The sequence below is a fragment of the Pongo abelii genome, chromosome 15 (genome assembly GCF_028885655.2).
Source record: "Pongo abelii isolate AG06213 chromosome 15, NHGRI_mPonAbe1-v2.0_pri, whole genome shotgun sequence".
Taxonomy (NCBI): domain Eukaryota; kingdom Metazoa; phylum Chordata; class Mammalia; order Primates; family Hominidae; genus Pongo; species Pongo abelii.
This window is the reverse complement of record NC_072000.2, coordinates 78,227,027-78,249,743: the sequence shown is the minus strand read 5'-3', so window position 1 is coordinate 78,249,743 and position 22,717 is coordinate 78,227,027. Positions and strand designations below refer to the sequence as shown.

The 22,717-nt window shown below is 44.0% G+C and overlaps 1 protein-coding gene across 5 annotated transcripts in view; it reads left to right on the top strand.

Annotated features, from left to right (window-relative positions):
• The window catches only part of ENTPD5 (ectonucleoside triphosphate diphosphohydrolase 5 (inactive)), a 55,792-nt gene that overhangs the window by 11,699 nt on the left and 21,376 nt on the right, over positions 1 to 22,717 (top strand). For 4 of the 5 annotated variants that reach the window (XM_024231771.3, XM_024231773.3, XM_024231772.3 and 1 more), the window contains exons 4-5: positions 19,280 to 19,566; positions 20,558 to 20,637. In XM_024231771.3, coding sequence (XP_024087539.1) covers positions 19,350 to 19,566; positions 20,558 to 20,637 — 297 coding nt within the window. In that variant the 5' untranslated portion in view covers positions 19,280 to 19,349. Of the gene's footprint in view, positions 1 to 10,938; positions 11,066 to 19,279; positions 19,567 to 20,557; positions 20,638 to 22,717 lie in introns of all 5 variants that reach the window. The other variant, XM_054530831.2, reaches the window with a different exon arrangement.

Here is a 22,717-nt window from a genome sequence, read left to right as displayed (position 1 = left end):
CACGCGATCCTCCTGCCTCACCCTCCCGAGTAGCTGAGACTACAGGTGTGTGTCACCATGCTCAGCTCAAAAGCTGACTTTTAAATAAACCTTTTTATTAGTTTTATTGACTTGAAAAATATTGCTATAAAATTTTTCTATGGTTTTCAAATCTGTTCCAGTTGTCAGTCTTGTCCTTTTTCACCAAATACCTCTTCAGTACCTAATTTTTTTTTTTTTTCCAAGGTAGAGTCTTGCTCTGTCACCTAGACTGGAATGCAGTGGCGTGATCTCAGCTCACTGCAACCTCTGCCTCCTGGGTTCAAGCAATTTCTCCTGCCACGGCCTCCCGAATAGCTGAGACTACAGGCATGCGCCAGCATGCCCAGCTAATTTTTTATATTTTTAGTAGAGATGGGGTTTCACCGTGTTAGCCAGATGGTCTTGATTTCCTGACCTCGTGATCTGCCCTCCTTGACCTCCCAAAGTGCTGGGATTACAGGCGTGAGCCACCGCGCCCGGCCATACCGAATTTTTTTTTAAGAGACAGGATCTTGCTATGTTAGCTCAGCTGGCCTTGAACTTCTGGGCTCAAGTGATCCTCCTGAGTAGCTGGGACTACAGGTGTGTGCCACCATGCCCAGCTAGTACCTAATTATTAATGCTACCTGATATGATTGGAAGTTTTTTTCTGTATGTAGCATAAAGTTTCTATTCTGCCAATATAAATATTTTCTTTCATTCTGTATCTTTGTTGATTTAGTGTTTAATTTCAGATTACTCAATTCTTAATTGATATGTATCTTCAAAACAAATATAGTGATTCATTTATTTTCTGCCTACTCTTTCTTAACTATATCTGACTTTTAGTTGAATAATAGGTGTGGTAGCTCAGGCCTGTAATCCTAATGCTTTGGGAGACTGAGGTGGGAGGATCTCATGAAGCCAGGGGTTTGAGACCAGCCTGGGCAACATAGCAAGACTCCATCTCTACAAAAAATTTGAAAATTCATTGGGCATGGTGGCTCATTCCTGTAGTCTAGCTAATCAGGAGGCTAAGGCAGGAGGATCATTTGAACCCAGGAGGTCAAGGTTGCAGTGAGCTGCGTTTGCACCACTGCACTTGAGCCTAGGTGATAAAGCAACACATCTTGTCATTTAAAAAAAAAAAAAAAAAAGGGCCGGGCGTGGTGGCTCACGCCTGTAATATCAGCACTTTGGGAGGCCGAGGCGGGCGGATCACGAGGTCAGGAGATCGAGACCATCCTGGCTAACACAGTGAAACCCCATCTCTACTAAAAATACAAAAAATTAGCCGGGTGTGGCGGCAGGTGCCTGTAGTCCCAGCTACTTAGGAGGCTGAGGCAGGAGAATGGTGTGAACCTGGGAGGCGGAGGTTGCAGTGAGTCGAGATTGTGCCACTGCACTCCTGCCTGGGCAACAGAGCGAGACTCCGTCTCAAAAAAAAAAAGGCTTGGCGAGGTGGCTAATGCCTGTAATCCCAGCACTTTGGGAGTCCAAGGTAGGTGGATCACCTGAGATGATCACCAGCCTGACTAACATGGAGAAACCCCACTCTGTCGCTACTAAAAATACAAAATTTGTTGGGCGTGGTGGTGCATGCCTGTAATCCTAGCTACTTGGGAGGCTGAGGCAGGAGAATCACTTGAACCCGGGAGGCAGAGGTTGTGGTGAGCCGAGATCATGCCATTGCACTCCAGCCTGGGGAACAAGAGCAAAACTCCATCTCAAAAAAAACAAAAAGGTATTTAAATTTCTTTTCACCTTTAGAAACAAGAAGTACATTGTGTGACTTGTAGTTTTTCTGACTTTAATTCTTTTCCTTAAGTAAAATATTAGGACTATAACAGAAGATGGAAAGCTTCAGGTGGTGGGGTATGATATTTTGAGAGAAGTTAAAAGTCAAGTCAGCATTGTTGTTCATTTTGTTTGTTTATTTGTTTTGTTTTTTATTTATTTTTTTGAGATGGAGTCCTGCTCTGTCTCCCAGGCTGGAGTGCAGTGGCATGATCTCAGCTTACCGCAACCTCCACCTCCTGGGTTCTAGTGATTCTCCTGCCTCAGCCTCCCAAGTAGCTGGGATTACAGGAGTGCACCACCACACCCAGCTAATTTTTGTATTTTTAGTAGAAATGGGGATTCACCATGTTGGCCAGACGGGTCTTGAACTCCTGACATCAGGTGATCCGCCCCCCTCAGCCTCCCAAAGTGCTGGGATTACAGGCGTGAGCCACCGCACCTGGCCAGTTGTTCATCTTTAAAAGTTAATATCAGCCGATGTGATGGCTCACACCTGTAATCCTAGCACGTTGAGAGGCCGAGGTGGAGGATTGCTTGAGGCCAGGAGTTTGAGAGCAATCTGACCAACATAGTGAAACCCTGCCTATATTTCTTTTCTTTCTTTCTTTCTTTCTTTTTTTTTTTGAGACCGAGTCTTGCTCTCTCACCCAGGCAGGCATGAGCCACTGTGCCTGGTTTATTTCTTTTTTTCTTTTTTTTTTTTTGAGACTGAGTCTCACTCTGTCGCCCAGGCTGGAGTGCAATGGTGCGATCTCAGCTCACTGCGACCTCCACCTCCTGGGTTCAAGCGATTCTCCTGCCTCAGCCTCCCGAGTAGCTGGGATTACAGGCATGTCCCACCATGCCCAGCTAACCTGGCTTATTTCTATATATTATTTTTTTCTAAGAATAAACAAATGAACAAAAACAGTTAATATCATTGGAATAACATGCAGTTCCTAAAATAAGAAGTATGTAAGATGAGTTTATTGAAATATATATATGGTATACTGGAAAAAAAACCCACAAAATATTACACAAATACTGGTTACAGCTTACAGTAGCCAACCTCCAAGATGCTCCCCAGTGATGCTCACCTCCTAATATTCATGCCTTTGTGTAGTCCCCTTTTACATTTCGTCAGGGTTGGTCTGTATGAGCATTAGAATATGGGATATGATAGTGTATGACTTCCAAAACAAAGTCATAAAAGACATTACTGCTTCTGCCCTGCTCTTCTTGGATTGACTGCTCTGGAGGAAGCCAGCCACTGGGTTATAAAGACATTCAAGCAACCCTATGGAGGATCTACACGGGGAGCTACTGAGGCTTCCTGCCCACAGCTGGCATCAACTTGCCAACCATTGAGTGAGCCATCTTGGAGGTGGGTCTTCCAGGCCTAGTCAAGCCTTCATATTGACTGCAGCCCCAGCCTACATCTTGACTGCAATCTCATGAGAGCCTCAGAGCCAAAACTGTCTAATTAAACTACTCTCAGATTCCCAAACCACAGAAATGATGAGATAGGCCTGGCTCAATGGCTCACACCTGTAATCTCAGCACTTTGGGAGGCCAACGCAGATGGATCACCTGAGGTCAGGAGTTTGAGCCTGGCCAATATGGCGAAACCCTGTCTCTACTAGAAATACAAAAATTAGCCAGGTGTGGTGGGGGGCACCTGTAGTGCCAGCTGCTTCAGAGGCTGTGACAGGAGAATCACTTGAACCCAGGAGGCAGAGGTTGCAGTGAGCCAAGATCACACCACTGCACTGCAACCTGGGCAACAGAGGGAGACTCCGTCTCAAAAAAAAAAGGGATGAGTTAATAAATATTTTTATTGCTTAATACATATATTTATTTACTTAATTAATTTATTTTTTGAGACAGGGTCTTGCTCTGTCACCCAGGCTGGAGTGCAGTGGCATGATTCTAGCTCACTGCAGCTTCGAACTCCTGGGCTTAAGTGATCCTTCTGCCTCAGCCTCCCAAGTGGCTGGGACTGCAAGTGTGCACAGCCATGCCTGGCTAATTTTTTCATTAAAAAATTTTTTTTTAAATAGGGTTTTGCTGTGTTGCCCAGGCTGGTCTCAAACTCCTGGCCTCAAATGATCCTCCTGCCTTAGCCTCCCAAGTGTTGGGATTTACAGGCATGAGGCACCATGCCCAGCCAATTTCTTTTTTCTTTTTCTTTTTTTTTTTTGATTCTTCAGCTAAGACAGCAGAAGAGGTGATTTATTGTATGGTTGTTACACTCGGCCACAAGTAAACAGAGAAATAGTCCAGAATGTCCCAGGTCCAGGGCAAAGGACCAACATGGGCGGTTTTAGTTATGAGCAAGGTGGGTCTCAGAGGTGATCAGCGATCAGAGGGCAGTGAAGTTCTAGATCCATTGAGACAAGCTCTAGACAGTAGCATGCAGTCTCACAACTTGTACCAGCATCCCCAGCGTCTGGCATTCCATGTTTCTGCTCCTGTGGCCTCCATGGTGCAACAAGCTAGTGGTTTACTTGGACCTCTGCCTCATCTTTCTTCTTTTGTGCTTAAGCCTGCGCATTCGCTTCTTCGTCCACTTGGCTCTCATAATGCAGAGGTTTCCAAGAAAATGGCGCTAAGGCCGAGAGAAACCCCAGCCCATTTCTATTGTCAGTTTTTGTTGAATTCCACCTTGGATGCTCTTCTAGGTTCTTGGGTTACATCAGTAAACAAAAAGATTTCTGTTCTTGAGGAGCTTATATTCTATCAGAGGAACACAGACAATAAATATAAGTAAGCTTTCCAGTATGTTAGAATGTGATAAGTGGTGTGGAAAAAGAAAAGTGGATCAGAGTAAGGGGAGTTGAGAAAGCAGGTAGAGGTGGGAGCATGTGAAGGAGAGAGGTTATAGTATTAAATAGGTCTCAATAAAAGTGACTTTTAAACAAGTATTTGAAGGAGTTGCAGGAATTTATCAAATGGATATATAGGAAAAGAATTTCTAGGCACTGGGGACAACTTAGAGCGAAGGCCCTAAAGCAGGAGCATGAGTGAATAAGCGCAGAGATCAGTGTTGGGGGAGAGTAAGGTGAAAACTATTAGTAGATGGGGTCAGAGATGTAGTGGGGTTGGAAACAGAAGGCTATTGTCAGGACCTTGTTTCTCTGAAATGGGGAGCCAGTGCTGGATTTTGCATAAAACAGAGACATACTCTAATTTATATAAAAGGATGACTTTGGTTGTTTGTTAAAAGGAGACTAACTCCAGGGGAGTGAGGATAAAAGCAGGAAGATCTGTTAGGACAATATTAGCAAATCACACGAAAGATGATAGTGGCTTGGGCGAAGGTGGTAGCAATGGAAGTGGTCAGAAATGGTCGGATTCTGGAAATATATTCAACAGCAGGAAATTAAGATCTTCAAAATCTCTTGATTAGCTGGGCACAGTGGCTCAACCCTGTTATCCCAGCTACTCAGGAGGCTGAGGCTGGAGGATTGCATGAGGCCAGGAGTTCAAGACCAGCCTGGGTAACATAGTGAGACTCCATCTCTACATAAATAAATAGATAAGCTCTTGATTTTATATAAGAAGGTCAGACTGCTGTAAAACTTTCACATCCTGATGCAAGTCTCACTTTCCACCCTCATCTCAGACCATTCTCTGCTCTACACTCGCCTCCCCACTCCCATATCCGTCTTTTCCAAGAGCCCTATTAGATAGTCCTTCTTGGGTGGCCTAGTAGTTAAGACTGTGGCCCTGGAATTAAACCATCTGGGTTTGATTTCTGACTCATTTCATTTAACTACGATGTGGTCTTAAGATACTTAGTTTCTCTAAGCTCAGTTTTCTCATTTATAAAATGGGAATCTTAATAATAGCACCTAACTCACAGAGCAGTAATGTGAGATTAAATGAGCTAATCTATGTAGAATACTTAACATCATGCTTGGCATTTACTAATAGTGTTACTATCTTTTTAAAATCTCAGATTATATTTCTTTGACCACAATCTTTATCCTCTGCATTAAATGCTAACCCTCTTCTTCTATATCCTCTTTCACTAGTCTTCTACTTTTTGTTTCTCAAATTCATATAAAAAATTCTTGAGGACATTGGCTTTTAATTATTATTATTTGAGACAGGGTCTCACTCTGTCGCCTAGGCTGGAGTACAGTGGTGCTCCATCACAGTTCACCTCAGCCTCCACTTCTCAGGCTCAAATGATCCTCATACCTCAGCCTCCCAAATAGTTGAGACTACAGGTGTGTACCACCACGCCTGGCTTTTTTTTTTTTTTTTTTTTTGAGATGAGGTCTTGCTCTCTCACCAGGCTGGAGTGTAGTGGCATGATCTCGGCTCACTGCAACCTCCGCCTCCCAGGTTCAAGCGATTCTCCTGCCTCAGCCTCCTGAGTACCTTGGTCTACAGGCACCCGCCACCACGCCTGGCTAATTTTTTGCTTTCTTTTTGGGGATGGAGTCTCCCTCTGTTGCCCAGGCTGTAGTGCAGTGGTGCAGTCTCGGCTCACTGCAAGCTCCGCCTCCCAGGTTCACGCCATTCTCCTGCCTAACCCTCCCGAGTAGCTGGGACTGTAGGCACCCGCCATCACACCCAGCTAATTTTTTGTATTTTTAGTAGAGACGGGGTTTCACCGTGTTAGCCAGGATGGTCTCGATCTCTTGACCTCGTGATCTACCCGCCTCAGCCTCCCAAAGTGCTGGGATTACAGGCATGAGCCACTGCGCCCGGACACACCCTGCTAATTTTTTAATATTTTATAGAGATAGCATTTCACCATGTTGCCCAGGCTAGTCTCAAATTCCTGGGGTCAAGCAATCCTCCCACCTTGGCCTCCCAAAGTGCTGGGATTACAGGCATGAGCCGTCATACCTGGCCTCGTTATTTTTAATTTTTATACGGATAGGGTCTCACTGTGTTGTCCAAGCTGGACTTGCACTCTTTGGCTCAAGTGACCCTCCTTCCTTAGCCTCCTGAGTAGCTGGGACTATGGTCACGTGCCACTGCATGTGGCTCTTGAGGAAATTTTTAAATGAAATCAAACTATACTTTTCCTATCATCTTTTTCTAATCTCTCTGGTCTTATACACATCTGGTCTCTATTTTATTTCTGTTCGTTTTTCATGATTGCTTACATGTCATTTCATTTTTGTTGTTGTTTTGAGACAGGGTCTCGCTCTGTTGCCCAGGCTGGAGTGCAGTGGCGTGATCTCGGCCCCCTGCAGCCTCGCCTCCCAGGTTCAAACAGTTCTCCCACCTCAGCCTCCTGAGTAGCTGGGATTACAGGCACACCACCACGCCTGGCCAATTTTTTCTTTTTTAGTAGAGACGGGGTTTCACCATATTGGCCAGGCTGGTCCCGAACTCTTGACCTCAGGTGATCCACCCTCCGCGGCCTCCCAGAGTGTTGGGATTACAGGCGTGAGCTACTGTGCCCAGCCATTTCTTTTATATATGCTTATATATATATTTTTAAATTGAGACGGGGTTCACTCTGTCACCCAGGCTGCAGTGCGGTGGTGCGATCTCAGCTCACAGCAACCTCCACCTCCCAGGGGGCTCAAGCAATCCTCCCACCTCAGCCTCCCAAATAGCTGGGATTACAGGTGCATTCCACCATGCCTGACTAGTTTTTGTATTTTTGGTGGAGACGAGGTTTCATCATGTTGCCCAGGCTGGTCTCGAACTCCTGAGCTCAAGCAATCTGCCTCCCTTGGCCTCCCAAAGTGCTAGGATTATAGACATGAGCCACTGTGCCCGGCCTCAAATGTCATTTCTTGATGCGTTTCCAAATCCTCTAGGAAGTTAGTCCTGTGTTTTCAGTTCCTTTACCTTTTTTTTTTTTTTTGAGATGGAGTCTCGCTCTGTCACCCAGGCTGGAGTGCAGTCACGCGATCTTGGCTAACTGCAACCTCCGCCTCCTGGGTTCAAGTGATTCTCCTGCCTCAGCCCCCTGAATAGCTGGGATTACAGGTGCATGCCACCATGCCTGGCTAATTTTTTAATTTTTAGTAGAGATGGGGTTTCATCATGTTGGTCAGGCTGGTCTGGAACTCCTAACCTCGTGATCCGCCCGCCTCGGCCTCCCAAAGTGCTGGGATTACAGGTGTGAGCTACTGCACCTGGCGCTTTACCTCTTTACCTTTTTTTTTTTTTTTTTTTTGAGTCTCGCTTTATTGCCCAGGTTAGAGTACAGTGGCTCGATCTTGGCTCACTGCAACCTCCGCCTCCCAGGTTCAAGCAATTCTCCTGCCTCATCCTCCTGAGTAGCTGGGATTACAGGCATGCGCCACCGTGCCTGGCTAGTTTTTGTATATTTAGTAGAGGCAGGGTTTTACCATGTTGGTCAGGCTGGTCTCAAACTCCTGACCTCATGATCCACCCACCTCGGCCTCCCAAAGTGCTGGGATTACAGGAGTGAGCCACCGTGCCCGGCCTACCTTTTTTTTTTTTTTGAGACAGAGTCTTACTCTGTCACCCAGGCTGGAGTGCAATGGTGTGATCTTGGCCCACTGCAACCTCTGCGTCCTGAGTTCAAGCAATTCTCGTTCCTCAGTCTCCTGAGTAGTTGGGATTACAGGCGCATGCCACCACACCTGGCTAATTTTTGTATTTTTAGTAGATACGGGGTTTCACCACGTTGGCCAGGCTGGTCACGAACTCCTAACTTGAGGTAATCTGCCCACCTTGGCCTCCCAGAGTGCTGGGATTACAGGCGTGAGCTACCGCGCCTAGCTTCTTTACCATTTTTATGCTTAGTTTAAAAAGTTACGGTTATTTTTATATATGTCTGCCCCCTCTGCCAGCCTCAGCATCTTGAATAAAAAGATCTGTTTTCCTCACCTTTACTTTTCTGGCACCTAGCACTTAGTAGGCATCAGTAAACATTTGTAGAATTAAGCAGTTGAGTGGTCCTGACAAGGCTTCTGACTGCAGTCCTTACATGTAACTACCAGATTCGTATTTGGATACTCCCTAGTTCAATATCTTCAGTGGCTTCCTATCACCTGCAGAGTAAAGTCCAAACTCCTTAGCTGAGTATTTGGTGTCCTCTACTATGTGACCTTAATCTACCTTTTCAACTTTATTTCCTACTATAGTTGGTCAAACTGATCCATTCACTGTTCCCCAGGGGCCCCCATCCCTTTTCCACATCCATGTCTTGATTCATGGTTTTATTCCTGAAAATCACTCCTTGCCTGTCCTAATTCATTTCCCTCCTCAGGACCCTCCTCAGATATGACCTTTTTCACAGAGCCTTCTCCATCATCCCAGCTTTGAAGTTTCAGAGCATAGTAACTGTGCTGCTTGACACATTTTCACTTTATAGAGGTAATTTATGGACATGTATTTTTTCTCCAACTTAGTATAGTTTCTTAGGGTTTCTTAAAGTTTCTAAGGTGATTTATCTTTGTGTGCTGTACTTGTAAGCAGCAGTAAGAAATTGCTAATTTCTGGAATGGCTGTCACTGTCGGTTGCTACAGGGTGAATGAAAGGGACGAACGCAGAAATGAGGACAAAGACAAAAGGATCTGTTTTGAAAGAAGGAGTCAGGGGGCTCCTTGCTTCTAGTGAGCAAAGGCAGCCCTGAGCTTCTACAGCCTTTCATATTTATTAGAAAGAGCAGGGAGGGAGAGGTAACAGTTGGTCAGCTGCTAGATTTATCACAGGTACACATAATTGCTTTCTTTGTATAACAGGCTTCAGATGTTTCTATAGATAATCACAAGGAACACTGCGCTGGGGGTGTGACTGCCCTCAGCATGCCTTCTGGTGGCAGACGCAGTTTGTCAGTTTTCCAACATCCTGCTTTCATGAGAACAGTTTTCTGTTTGCTCATATAACCTCCAGTGGCATACTGAGTTGGTCACGACCCTCATTCTTTCTGCCTGTAACACATGGCCAAATGAATGAATTAATATGGGAATAAATAGGCTTCACATGCCCTATCCATGGGCTAGTTTGGAGGGGAATTGGGAGTTGGACATGTGATACCTAGGCTGTAGTGGGACACTGGGAAAGGGGGTACTCCTTGCCCTATTGCTTCTGCCTGCATATTCCATTAGCCTAATTGTACCAAGTCCATTTGGGATTCAATTACTGGTGTCCAGCATGTTCCAGGCCTAATATTAATACCTGTCTTTGGGAATACAAAAGATACCATGCACCACCTACCTTAGACATCCTTCAGATAGCAAGGTGTGTCAGGGCTGTGGCCCTTTGTATTATAAGTTATATCCTCAAATGAGGCATTGTTCACTTTGCTGTAGCCTGTCCTGAACTTAGCTTATTAGACCTATCTTGGTTTTGCTTGGCTTGGCTTACTTATGCACTGGGTGGTTTAACTATATTGGTTCCATAGTTCAGCTTACTGTTTAAAAATTTCATTCTAGTTACATTTTAAACATGCCTTATGTTTAATTTTTAACTTGTTAAGGCTAGCTTTGCTGTGGAGCTCAGATGAATTGTCAGTGGGAGCTTTTACATTTCACTCTTTTTGGACCTTTTGGTGGACCTTTCTAATCACCTATCCAATTTTCCACTGTTGTGAGATACTGTATTATTTTATCCAAGTCAATCAATAATGATATTTGCTTAGGGAGTCAACAGAAAGACATAACTAACAATCAATGTCACTATGGGAAAGGAAAACAAGTCCACTCCTTTTGAAATCTGATTCTCTGCTTCCAGAGCCATTTTCCCTCACTCTGGCTGTCTTTATTCTGGTACACCTCTATATTCCAGCTGTATCAAGCTGTTAATACTTGAAGTTCTCAGAATCCTCCTTGTGTCATTTTCCCAGGATAATTCCTACCTCTCATCCCTCAAGAAGCCTCCCAGTCCCATCCCACCTTCACCTTTCCTCTTCCAAGTCAAGTTTCTTGTCCCTTATATCTGTTCCTAGAGCACTTTGTGTGCATGCATTTCTGTCAGAGAACTTATCACGGTACATTACAGTCATTGGTTTGCTTGTCTGGGTTTTGTTTGTTTGTTTGTTTTTTGAGACAGGTTCTTGCTCTGTAGCCCAGGCTGGAATGCAGTGATATAATCATGGTTCATGCAGCCTTGACCTCTTAGGCTCAAGCGATCCTCCCACCTTAGCCTTCTGAGTAGCTGGGACTACAGGTGCATGTCACCATGCCCAGATAATTTTTTTATTTTTGTAGAGACAAAGCTTCACTGTGTTGCCCAGGGTGGTCTTGAAATCCTGACCTCAAGTAATCCTCCTGCCTCGACCTTCCAAAGTGCTAAGATTGCAGACATGAGCCACTGTGCCTAGCCCTGTTTTCTCCAGTAAGCTGAAATTTCTTCTATATCTGATTCCTCTGTGTATATCAAGAATCTAGCACAGTGCCTGGTATATGTTAGATACTCAGTACATGCTTATTAACTAGATAGTTCAATGCCCAGGTTTCTAAAGTTTTTTTGTTTTTTTTTTTAAGAGACCAAGTTATGTTCCATCCATGTTTCTAAATTCTGTGTCAGGGATGGAAGGTATTGAGAAATGCTATTAACTTTTCAATGTGGCTAACAAAAACACAGAAATGAGTTCCTGAGCAGCTTCCGCCCTATGAGCGATAATCCTACTAGTTGGCAGTTAACTATGATAAAAGTAGATGAACGAATTGTGTACTCAGAGAAAAGGAGAGTAAGGGAGGAGGGAAGGATAGAGAAGGGAGTGAGTTAGCAAAATGCCACACTGTTAGTTGCAAACTGGCACAAAGGTGAATGCGGTTCATGAGGCTCGCTTGATTAAGAGGAGCTGAAACAGGAGCAAAGAGCAAAAGGCAACCTGCGGCGAAAGCAAGGACTCAGGGAACAGGCAGACACAAGCAGGTGAGCACATGAATGGGGCCCAGGTCCTCTGGGATTGTGGTCTCTCAGGCTTCCGGGGACATGGAAGAAAGGAAGCCAGAGTGTGGCGCTCTGGGAAAGCTGAGTGGGGACGATTCATGTTTACTCCAGGTATAAAGAGACACAAAAGACCATAGAAGGAGATGGAGATAGTGACAAACACTGGCTGGCACCAGTCTCAACAAAAAGAATTGGAAACAGGGCTTTGTTGGGGGTGAATAAGAGATAGTGAGCAAGAGAAAATGAGAAGACCAATTCTGAAAGGAGTAGATTTAAATGTACTGACGTATACATACCTCCCTAGTCTACAAAAAGTACACCTATCTGCACTATTTTGAGTAGCATGTAAAACTTGACACATTTGGAAAAATGTCACCTTTATATAACAGATGTGGGGAAAACCTTCACTGAAGCTTGGAATTGTGATTTTTTTCAAGGGCTGGGTAATCTCCTTTTGGAATGCAGTCAGCTATTATTATTATTATTATTATTTGAGATAGAGTCTCTCTCTGTCACTCAGGCTGGAGTGCAGTGGCACACTTACAGGCGTGAGCCACTGTGCCCGACCAGCTGTTATATTTTTATTAAATGGATGAGATCTAGTGCCTGAGTTACTGTATTATTGTTTATCCCTTTGGAGTATTCATTCAACATCTGCTGTGTGCTCACACCACCATTCCAGCACCAGGAACACATAAAAAACAAAACAGATAAAAATTCCTGCTTACGGGCCAGCCAAGGTGGCTCATGCCTGTAATCCTAGCATTTTGGGAGGCTGAGGCGGGTGGATCACTTGAGACCAGAAGTTTGAGAACAGCCTGGCCAACATGGCAAAACCCTGTCTCTATTAAAAATACAAAATTAGCCAGGCGCGGTGGCACATGCTTGTAATCCCGGCTGCTTGGGAGGCTGAGGCATGAGAATCGCTTGAACCCAGGAGGCGTAGGTTGCAGTGAGGTGAGATTGCACCACTGCACTCCAGCCTGGGTGATAGAGCAAGACTCTGTATTAAAAAAAAAAAAAAATTTCTGCCTGCCTATGTATAGTTCACATAGTGGGTAAAGGTGGCAGGAAACAGGAAATATGAAAATAAACAAAAGTAAGTTATATAATGTCTTAGATGGTAAAAAGTTCTGTGGAGAAAAATAAGCAGAAAAGGTAGATAGGAAAACATGATGTGGTCAGATGGGTTATAATTTTAAATAAGGTGGACAAGGAAGGTCTCACTGAGAAGCTGACATATTTGAGCAAAGATTTTAACATAGTGAATGAGCAAGCTGTGCAGACTGGGGTTCTGTAAAATAGGATGTCATTCTATAAATGTAAGACTTTTTTTTTTTTTTGAGACGGAGTCTTGCTGTGTCGCCCAGGCTGGAGTGCTGGTGCAATCTTATCTCATTGCAACCTCCGCCTCCTGGGTTCAAGCGATTCTCCTGACTCAGCCTCCCAAGTAGTTGGGATTACAGGTGCCTGCCACCACGCCTGGCTAATTTTTGTGTTTTTAGTAGAGATGGGGTGTCACCATGTTGACCAGTCTGGTTTCGAACTCCTGACCTCATGATCCACCCGCCTTGGCCTCCCAAAGTGTTGGGATTACAGGCGTGAGCCACTGCACCTGGCGCATTAGTTATTTTAAAATGGCTTACATTGCTCAGTGTGGTGGCTCGTGCCTGTTATCCCAGGACTTTGGGAGGCCGAGGCAAGTGGATCACCTGAGGTCAGGAGTTTGAAACCAGCCTGGCCAACATGGTGAAACCCCGTCTCTACTAAAAATACAAAAAATTAGCCGGGAGTGGTGGTATGCGCCTGTAATCCTAGCTTCTAGGGAGGCTGAGGCAAGAGACTTTCTTGATTCCAGGAGGCAGAAGTTGCAGAGAGCCAAGATTGCACCATTGCACTCCAGTCTGGGCAACAGAGTGAGACTCCATCTCAAAATAAATAAATAAATAAAGTTTAAAAAAATAAAATAATGCCTAATGCCATTTTAAAATAACTAATCTTAAAAGTGCGATTGCAAGTGGTTTAGAATGTAGTTACTGAGAGCAGAAAGGGGCATTCTATTTATTCATCCTTTGCTTTCTCTAAAATCTGTTGGTTGGTTTTATACTGAACAACTGGTATGACTCTGCAGGGTTTTTTGTTTGTTTGTTTGTTTGTTTTTTGTTTTCTTGTGAAAACAGATACCTAGGGTTTTTTTTTCACCTTTGAAATCTCTGTAAGAAAAACAAATATTTACTTAATAGAAATAGAAGCTGGAGAGGTTTTTCAAAAACTACAATGATATATTAATACAAAATATGGGTGACCCCTGAAGAAACTGCAGTCACACAGAGGAAGGAAAGCTGCTGCCTAGAATGCCATTAATTCACTTTCTGAGGGAGAAGAGGGACCAAGAGTTGGACAAAGCAAGGATCTGTTAACACTCAGAGACTCTGAAGAGTTGTTTCTGTTTTGAGTTATTTAGTTTGATCTACATGTCTAGCTCATTTGCTGTAAAAGAATCAGCCAGAGTGTGAACCTGGCCAGGCAGCTATGCCTGTATCAGTGGTTGATTTCCTGGCATGAAGTTTCCTTTGTTTGGGATTGTAAAAGGTCAAACAATTTTGTTTGTTCCTCTCCTAACCAATAGCTGTTATTCTTAACTACAGGATAGAAGTTCAACCTTGAATAGTGTTCAAACGGATGGTTCCAACTCTGCTTTTGTAGTACCTAAGACCAACTCTAGTTATTTTAAATATTTTATTTATTGAGACAGGGTCTCACTCTGTACCTAGGCTGAAGTGCAGTAGTGCAATCACAGCTCACTGAACCTCAACTTCCCAGGATCCAGAGATCCTCCCACCTCCAGCTTCCCAAGTAGCTAGGACCACAGGTGCATGCCACCACATCCAGCTAATTTTTGTACTTTTGGTAGAGATGGGGTTTCGTCATGTTGCCCAAGCTGGTCTCGAACTCCTGACCTCAAACAATCCACTCGCCTTGGCCTGTCGAACTGCCGGGATTACAGGCATGAGCCACTTTACCCAGCCCAAATATTTTAAAATTCCAAATATAGTTAACTTTATTTTATGTATTTATTTTGAGATAGAATCTCACTCTGTCTCTTAGGCTGGAGTGTAGTGGCACAGTCTCAGCTCACTGCAACCTCCGCCTCCCAGGTTCAAGCGACTCTCGTACTTCAGCCTCCCAAGTAGCTAGGACTACAGGCCTGTACCACCATGCCCGGCTAATTTTTGTATTTTTAGTACAGACAGGGTTTCGCCATGTTACCCAGGCTGGTCTCGTACTCCTGACCTCAAGTGATCCGCCCGCCTCGGCCTCCCAAAGTGCTGAGATGGTAGGCGTGAGCCACCACACCCAGCTGCAATTAACTTTAATTTGTGTGTGTTTTTTTTTTTTGAGATGGAGTCTTGTTCCGTCGCCTAGGCTGGAGTGCAGTGGCACAATCTCCACTCACTGCAGCCTTTGCCTCCCAGGTTCAAGCAATTCTCCTGCCTCAGCCTCCCTAGTAACTGGAGCTACAGGCATGCGCCACCACGCCTAATTTTTTTTTGTATTTTAATAGAGACAGAGTTTCACCATGTTGGCCAGGCTGGTCTCAAACTCCTGACCTCAGGTGATCTACTCACCTCGGCCTCCCAAAGTGTTGGGATTACAGGTGTGAGCCACCACGCCTGGCCTAATTTGCTTTATTTTATGTAATATGTCACCTGTGGGGAGGGAGACATTTTGATAAACCCTAGATACTCAACAAAGTTGAGATGATTGAGAATCCTTAATCTGTACTCCAAATATATGAAGTATTTTGTTAGAGCTGAAGGGCCTGGGAAATGAGAACTTTAGAATCAGATCTTGTCACTTAACCAGTAAACTATGGCTTACATAAGAGATCCAGAGATGAAAGCTGAATCAGAAGACCCAAAACTGTTTGGTGCAAAGTACATAAAGTGCAAGTCAGGAAGCCTTACCTTAGAGGATAGATATGGCATTATTTATTACTACTGGAAGAAAATGGCAGAGAAAACATATGTTTATATACATACATATATATGAAAATATTTTATATTTATATATATATATATACCTTTTTTTTTTTTTTGAGACGGAGTTTTGCTTTTGTTGCCCACGCTGGAGTGCAATGGTGCAATCTCAGCTCACTGCACCCTTCGCCTCCCGGGTTCAAGTGATTCTCCTGCCTCAGGCTCCTGAGTAGCTGGGATTACAGGCTATTTAAAAAAATTTTTTTAAATAAACTTAAAATGAAAATACATAGAATATATTTTATATGTAAATATCTAGAGCAGGAAAATTAGCCAGCAGACAGCTGGCAATGTCTGGAGACGTTTTTGGTTATCACAACTGGTTGTGGGTGGAGGGGTGGGATGTGCTACTGACCTCTAGTGGATAGAGGCTGGGGATACTGCTAAACATCCTACCTTACACAGGACAGCGCCCACATCAAGCCCTAATTGTCTTTTTCTTTTTTTTTTTTTGGTTATTGTTGCTTTTTTTTTTTTTTTTTTAGACAGATTCTTGCTCTGTCCCCCAGGCTGGAGCACAGTGGTGCAATCTTGACTGACTGCAGCCTCTGCCTCCCGGGTTCAAGTGATGTTCCTGCCTCAGCCTCCTGAGTAGCTGGGATTACAGGCACGCATCACCACAACTAACTAATTTTTGTATTTTAGTAGAGACGGGGGTTTCACCACGTTGGCCAGGCTGGTCTCAAACTCCTAACCTCAAATGATCCGCCAGCATTGGCCTCCCAAAGTGCTGGGATTACAGGTGTGAGGCACTGCTCCCGGCCCCTAAATGTAAACAGTGCTAAGATTAAGAAACCCTGACCTTGAGTTCTCCTTTACGGATGAGATCATAGGACACAGTCTGAGCTTTTCAGGAGGCCAGATACAAATCACCAAAACAAAAAGCACTTAATTGTTTTTGTTTGTTTCTCATTTAATGTCCATCCAGAAAAAAAGAGGGGGAAAAAAGTTGCTAGTAAAGCAACTGTGAAGGATGGATGCCATTATTCCATTCAACACTACCAAGTGATTTTTTGTTTTTGTTTTTGTTTTTGTTTTGAGACAGAGTCTCACTCCGTCACCCAGGCTGGAGTGCAGTGGCATGGTTTCGGCTCACTTCAACTTCTGCTTCCCGGTTTCAAGCAATTCTCCTGTCTCAGCCTCCTGAGTAGCTGGGACTACTGGCGCATGCCACCATGCCTGGCTCATTTTTGTATTTTTAGTAGAGATGGGGTTTCACCATATTGGTCATGCTGGTCTCGAACTCCTGACCTCATGTGATCCACCCGCCTCGGCCTCCCAAAGTGCTGAGATTACAGGCATGAGCCACTGCACCAGCCACAAATGTTTTTTATCACAGGTTTCAATAATATTCAAACTCATGATAATGGCTTTGTTGCAGAATGATGAAAAAAAAAAACCTATACATTTAAAAAATTATTTCCCAGTAAAACAAATCCAGCTGGGTGAAGTGGCTCATGCCTGAAATCCCAGCACTTTGGGAGGCTGAGGCAGGTGGATCTCAGGCTGAGTTCAAGACCAGCCAGGGCAATATGGCAGAACCCCATCTCTACCAAAATAAAAAAAATAGCCAGGTATGGAGGCACACACGTGTAATCCCAACTACTCGGGAGGCTGAGGTGGAAGGATCACTTGAGCCCAGGAGGTGACGATTGCAGTGAACCGTGATTGTGCCACTGCACTCCAGCTGAGGTGACAGAGTGAGACCCTGTCTCAAAAAAAGGTGGGGAGTAAGAAAAGAGGGAGGGAGAAACGGGTATTTATATTCTAAAGGGAAAATCATCAAAATGGAAAGAAGAAATTAGACTCAACAATAGGAGCAGAGTGACAGAGAGCCTTTGAGTATGTGAGAGCCACCCTACAATTATTATTTTTTATTTTTAGAGACAGGGTCTTACTTTGTCACCCAGGCTGGAGTGCAATGGCATGATCATAGCTCACTGTAACCTTGAGCTCCTGGACTCAAGCGGTCTTCCTACCTCAGCCTCCCAAGTACCTGGGACTATAGGCATGTGCCACCCTACCTGGCTAATTTATTTATTTATATATATATATATTTTTTGAGACGGAGTCTCGCTCTGTTTCCCAAGCTGGAGTGTAGTGGCTCGAGGTCTGCTCACTGGAACCTTCGCTTCCCTGGTTCAAGTGGTTCTCCTGCCTCAGCCTCCTGAGTAGCTGGGATTACAGGCACCTGCCACCATGCCCAGCTAATTTTTTTTTTTTTTTTTTTTTTTTTGAGACTGAGTCTTGCTCTGTTGCCCAGGCTGGAGTGCAGTGGCACGATCTCGGCTCGCTACAACCTCTGCCTCCCGGGTTCAAGAGATTCTCCTGCCTCAGCCTCCCGAGTAGCTAGGATTATAGGTACCCGCCATCATGCCCAGCTAATTTTTGTATTTTTGTAGAGGCAGGGTTTCACCATGTTGGCCAGGCTGGTCTTGAACTCCTGACCTCACGTGATCCACCTGCCTTGGCCTCCCAAAGTGCTGGGATTAGAGGCATGAGCCACCGCGCCCAGCCTGTGTATTTTTTTGTAGAGACAGGGCTCTCGCTATGTTGCCAAAGCTAGTCGTGAACTCCTAGGCTCAAGCAATCCTCCCACCTGAGCCTCCCAAAGTGCTGGAATTATAGGCTGGAGCCACTGTTCCTGGCCCCCACCCTATAATTAAAAGCAAAGTGGCTGAGCGCGGTGGCTTATGCCTGTAATCCCAGCACTTTGGGAGGCCAAGATGGGTGGATCACAAGGTCAGGAGTTCGAGACCAGCCTGACCAACATGGTGAAACCCCGTCTCTACTAAAAATACAAAAATTAGCTGGACGTGGTGGTGTCCCCCTGTAATCCCAGCTACTCAGGAGGCTGAGGCAGGAGAATCGCATGAACCCGGGAGGCAGAGGTTTCAGTGAGCTGAGATTGCGCCACTGCATTCCAGCCTGGGCGACAGAGTGAGACTCCATCTCAAAAAAAAAAGCAAAGGTCGTTATATTAAGTGAAACATGCCAGGCTCAGAAAGATATATACTGCATGTTCTCACTCACATATGGGAGCTAAAAAAGTTGATCTCATGGGAGTAGAATAGAATGACAGTTACCAGAGGGGCTGGGAAGGGTAGTGGGGTGTGGAGAGATTAAGAGAACTTGGTTAATGGATACAAACTTACAATTAGATAGAAGGAATAAGTTATAGTGTTTGATAGTTCAGTAGGGTGACTATAGTTAACAATATTTTATTGTGTATTTCAAAATAGCTAGAAGATTTGAAATGTTTCCAACACAAAAAATGATAAATGTTGTAATAGATATCCTAGATTCTCTGATTTGATCTTTACACATTGTCTGCATATATCAAAATATAACATGTATTCCATAAATATGTACAATTACTCTGTATTTTTAAAAACCAAAGCATGGGAAAATATATCTTCAATTCCAATTTCCTTTTGGAACTAGATACCCTTCGGAAAAGGTGCTAAGAGCCCACATCACCCTGGTTTAGCTTGTTGTACAGGTTATTAGAATAGGGAAAAGAACACCTTGGGCCCAGGAGTGAGTGTTTCTTCTTTTACAGGTGTAACTAAAAAAGCTAGTTGGTCTAACTTGTGTGTCTTTTTCCTATAAGCCTCTGCAGGTGTGTGAGCAGGATTGCTTCTGCAACAAAAGCCTCCACCCAGCCACATCTTGGGAAAAGAATGGCCACCTCTTGGGGCACAGTCTTTTTCATTCTGGTGGTATCCTGTGTTTGCAGCGCTGTCTCCCACAGGAACCAGCAGACTTGGTTTGAGGGTATCTTCCTGTCTTCCATGTGCCCCATCAATGTCAGTGCCAGCACCTTGTATGGAATTATGTTTGATGCAGGGAGCACTGGAACTCGAATTCATGTTTACACCTTTGTGCAGAAAATGCCAGGTAAGTGCAACTGGGACCCTTACTAGAGTCTGTAAATCCACACTTTAGCATCTCCTCCCAGAAACAAATATGCTGAGAGTTTATTATGTGAATTACAGAATCGCACACCTAGTGGATGTCTTTCTTCAGAGAACTTTGAACTACAATTGAACATGTGGTTTATTTATTTATTTTTATTTATTTGTTTTGTTTTTATTTTTTAACTTTTTTTTGAGACAAGGTCTTGCTTTATTGCCCGGTCTGTAGTGCAGTGGCATGATGACACATAACTGCAACCTTGACCTCCTGGGCTCAAGCAATCCTTCCACCTCAGCCCCCTGAGTTGCTGGGACTACAGGCTTGTGCCACCATGCCCAGCTCATTTTTAAATTTTTTTATAGAGACCTGCTCAGGCTGGCCTCAAACTCCTAGGCTCAAGTGATCCTCCCACCTCAGCCTCCCAAAGTACTGGGATTATAGGTGTGAGTCACCATGCTTGGCCAGAACACATGGTTTAATTCAGTGTGAAATTAGAAGAGAGCTGGGCTGTCTGTAGTCTGAAACCCATGTGTTCAAAAAGAATAGCTATAATTTGTTCTTCTTCTTTAAACATGGGATACTCCAGAGATCCATAATATTCAGAATATGGGGAGTAGTTTTGGGAGAAGGATCACATGAGAATTTCACCGCCATCCTTGGACATGAGGCTAGGAATCCCTGAAGATTAACTTTTTCTGAATTGTCAGTGTTTTTTCCTCAGGTCACTTATGGAGCCTGGGGAGAGGTGGAGGAGCTAGGTGTCCACCAGAGAAATGGTAGCAGAAATGGACCCTCAGAGGTTGCTCTAGTCCCTCTTGCCAGTACTCCTGCAAGACATTCCTCACAAGTAGGATCATTTGGGATAACTTCAGGGAAGTCATAGGAAAGCTTACAGAGACAGAGCCCAGCATCTGAGGCAGCCTAACTTTTGGTAACCAGCTTTCTCTTCTGTTTTGTTCCATGGACAAAATAGGACAGCTTCCAATTCTAGAAGGGGAAGTTTTTGATTCTGTGAAGCCAGGACTTTCTGCTTTTGTAGATCAACCTAAGCAGGTGAGTTTCTTATGATTTGACGTTTAGATTCTCAATGCCTTGATATCTTGACCACACCACTGCTGTTGAATATTTCATGCTATTCACTAATGAGATTGAGGTCATGTGTGAGATCAACTTTCTCTCCTCAGCTAATCTCCTGGATAAAATTAATTATATTTCCCACGCTCATGAGGGCTGGGTGGAAGAAGGCTAGAAAATTGGTTGTGGTAATGCAAGGATGACACTAGCTTTTAAGACATTACTCCCTACGTACTTACTGTTTAAAATTTTGAGTTGAAGCCATCAATTGCATTTGTTCATGTAAATGCAGAAGATAGACATGAAGTTCTATAGGGTATGATGTATAAACATGGCAGTTGAAGGGATGGTGAGCAGTGAATTCCATTTCAGAGTGCCTTGATGCAGGATGGAACCATACCTATACTTGAGAAATTAGGCAACAACCCATGATGACAAAAATCTTTGGTGGTAGAGGATGAATAGAGAGTTTGTGGCGACTATATTTCACATTTGAGCACCCACAACATACTACATCCTAAGTGTCTGAGGCCACGTTGAAATAAAATAGAATAAGGCAGAATATTAAACTTAGGGAGCAAATGTAAAGATATTTATTGTTCAGTGTCACAAGAATAATCATTACCCAAATGGTTGATGTTAAAAATGATTTGAGTTTGGAGAACTGAGAGGATATATGGATATATATACATTTTCTTTTTTTTTTTTTGGACGGAGTATCGCTCTGTTACCCAGGCTGGAGTGCAGTGGCCTGATCTCGGCTTACCACAACCTCCATGTCCCAGGTTCAAGCGATTCTCCTGCCTCAGCCTCGCGAGTAGCTGGGACTACAGGCATATGCCACCATGCCCGGCTAATTTTTGTATTTTTAGTAGCGATGGAGTTTCACTATGTTGGCCAGGCTGGTCTCGAACTCCTGACCTTGTGATCCGCCCACCTCGGCCTCTCAAAGTGCTGGGATTACAGGTGTGAGCCACCGTGCCTGGCCCTGAGAGGATATATTTTCTTAGTTCAGTAGCACATGGATAGCAAATCTACTAGAAAAATTAGGAGCTGTTCAAAACAAACTACCGTCAGACTAAACAGGCAGCCTACAGAATGGGAGAAAATTTTTACAATCTACCCATCTGACAAAGGGCTAATATCCAGAATCTACAAAGAACTTAAACAAATTTACAAGAAAAAATCAAACAACCCCATCAAAAAGTGGGCAAAGGATATGAACAGACACTTCTCAAAAGAAGACATTTATGCAGCCAACAGACATGAAAAAATGCTCATCATCACTGGCCATCAGAGAAATGCAAATCAAAACCACAGTGAGATACCATCTCACACCAGTTAGAATGGCGATCATTAAAAAGTCAGGAAACAACAAGTGCTGGAGAGGATGTGGAGAAATAGTAACACTCTTACACTGTTGGTGGGACTGTAAACTAGTTCAACCATTGTGGAAGACAGCGTGGTGATTCCTCAAGGATCTAGGACTAGAAATACCATTTGACCCAGCCATCCCATTACTGGGTATATACCCAAATGATTATAAATCATGCTGCTATAAAGACACATGCACACATATGTTTATTGTGGCATTATTCACAGTATCAAAGACTTGGAACCAACCCAAATGTCCATCAATGATAGACTGGATTAAGAAAATGTGGCACATATACACCACGGAATACTATGCAGCCATAAAAAAGGATGAGTTCATGTCCTTTGTAGGGACATGTATGAAGCTGGAAACAATACATTTTGAGCAAACTATCGTAAGGACAGAAAACCAAACACCACATGTTCTCACTCATAGGTGGGAGTTGAACAATGAGGACACAGGGTGGGGGACATCACACACTGGGGCCTGTAATGGGGTGGGAAGAGGGGGGAGGGATAGCATTAGGAGATATACCTAATGTAAATGACGAGTTAATGGGTGCAGCACACCAACATGGCACATGTATACATATGTAACAAACCTGAACATTGTGCACATGTACCCTAGAACTTAAAGTATTAAAAAAAAATACCAGGGTCGGGTATATTTGAATAGTAGATAAAT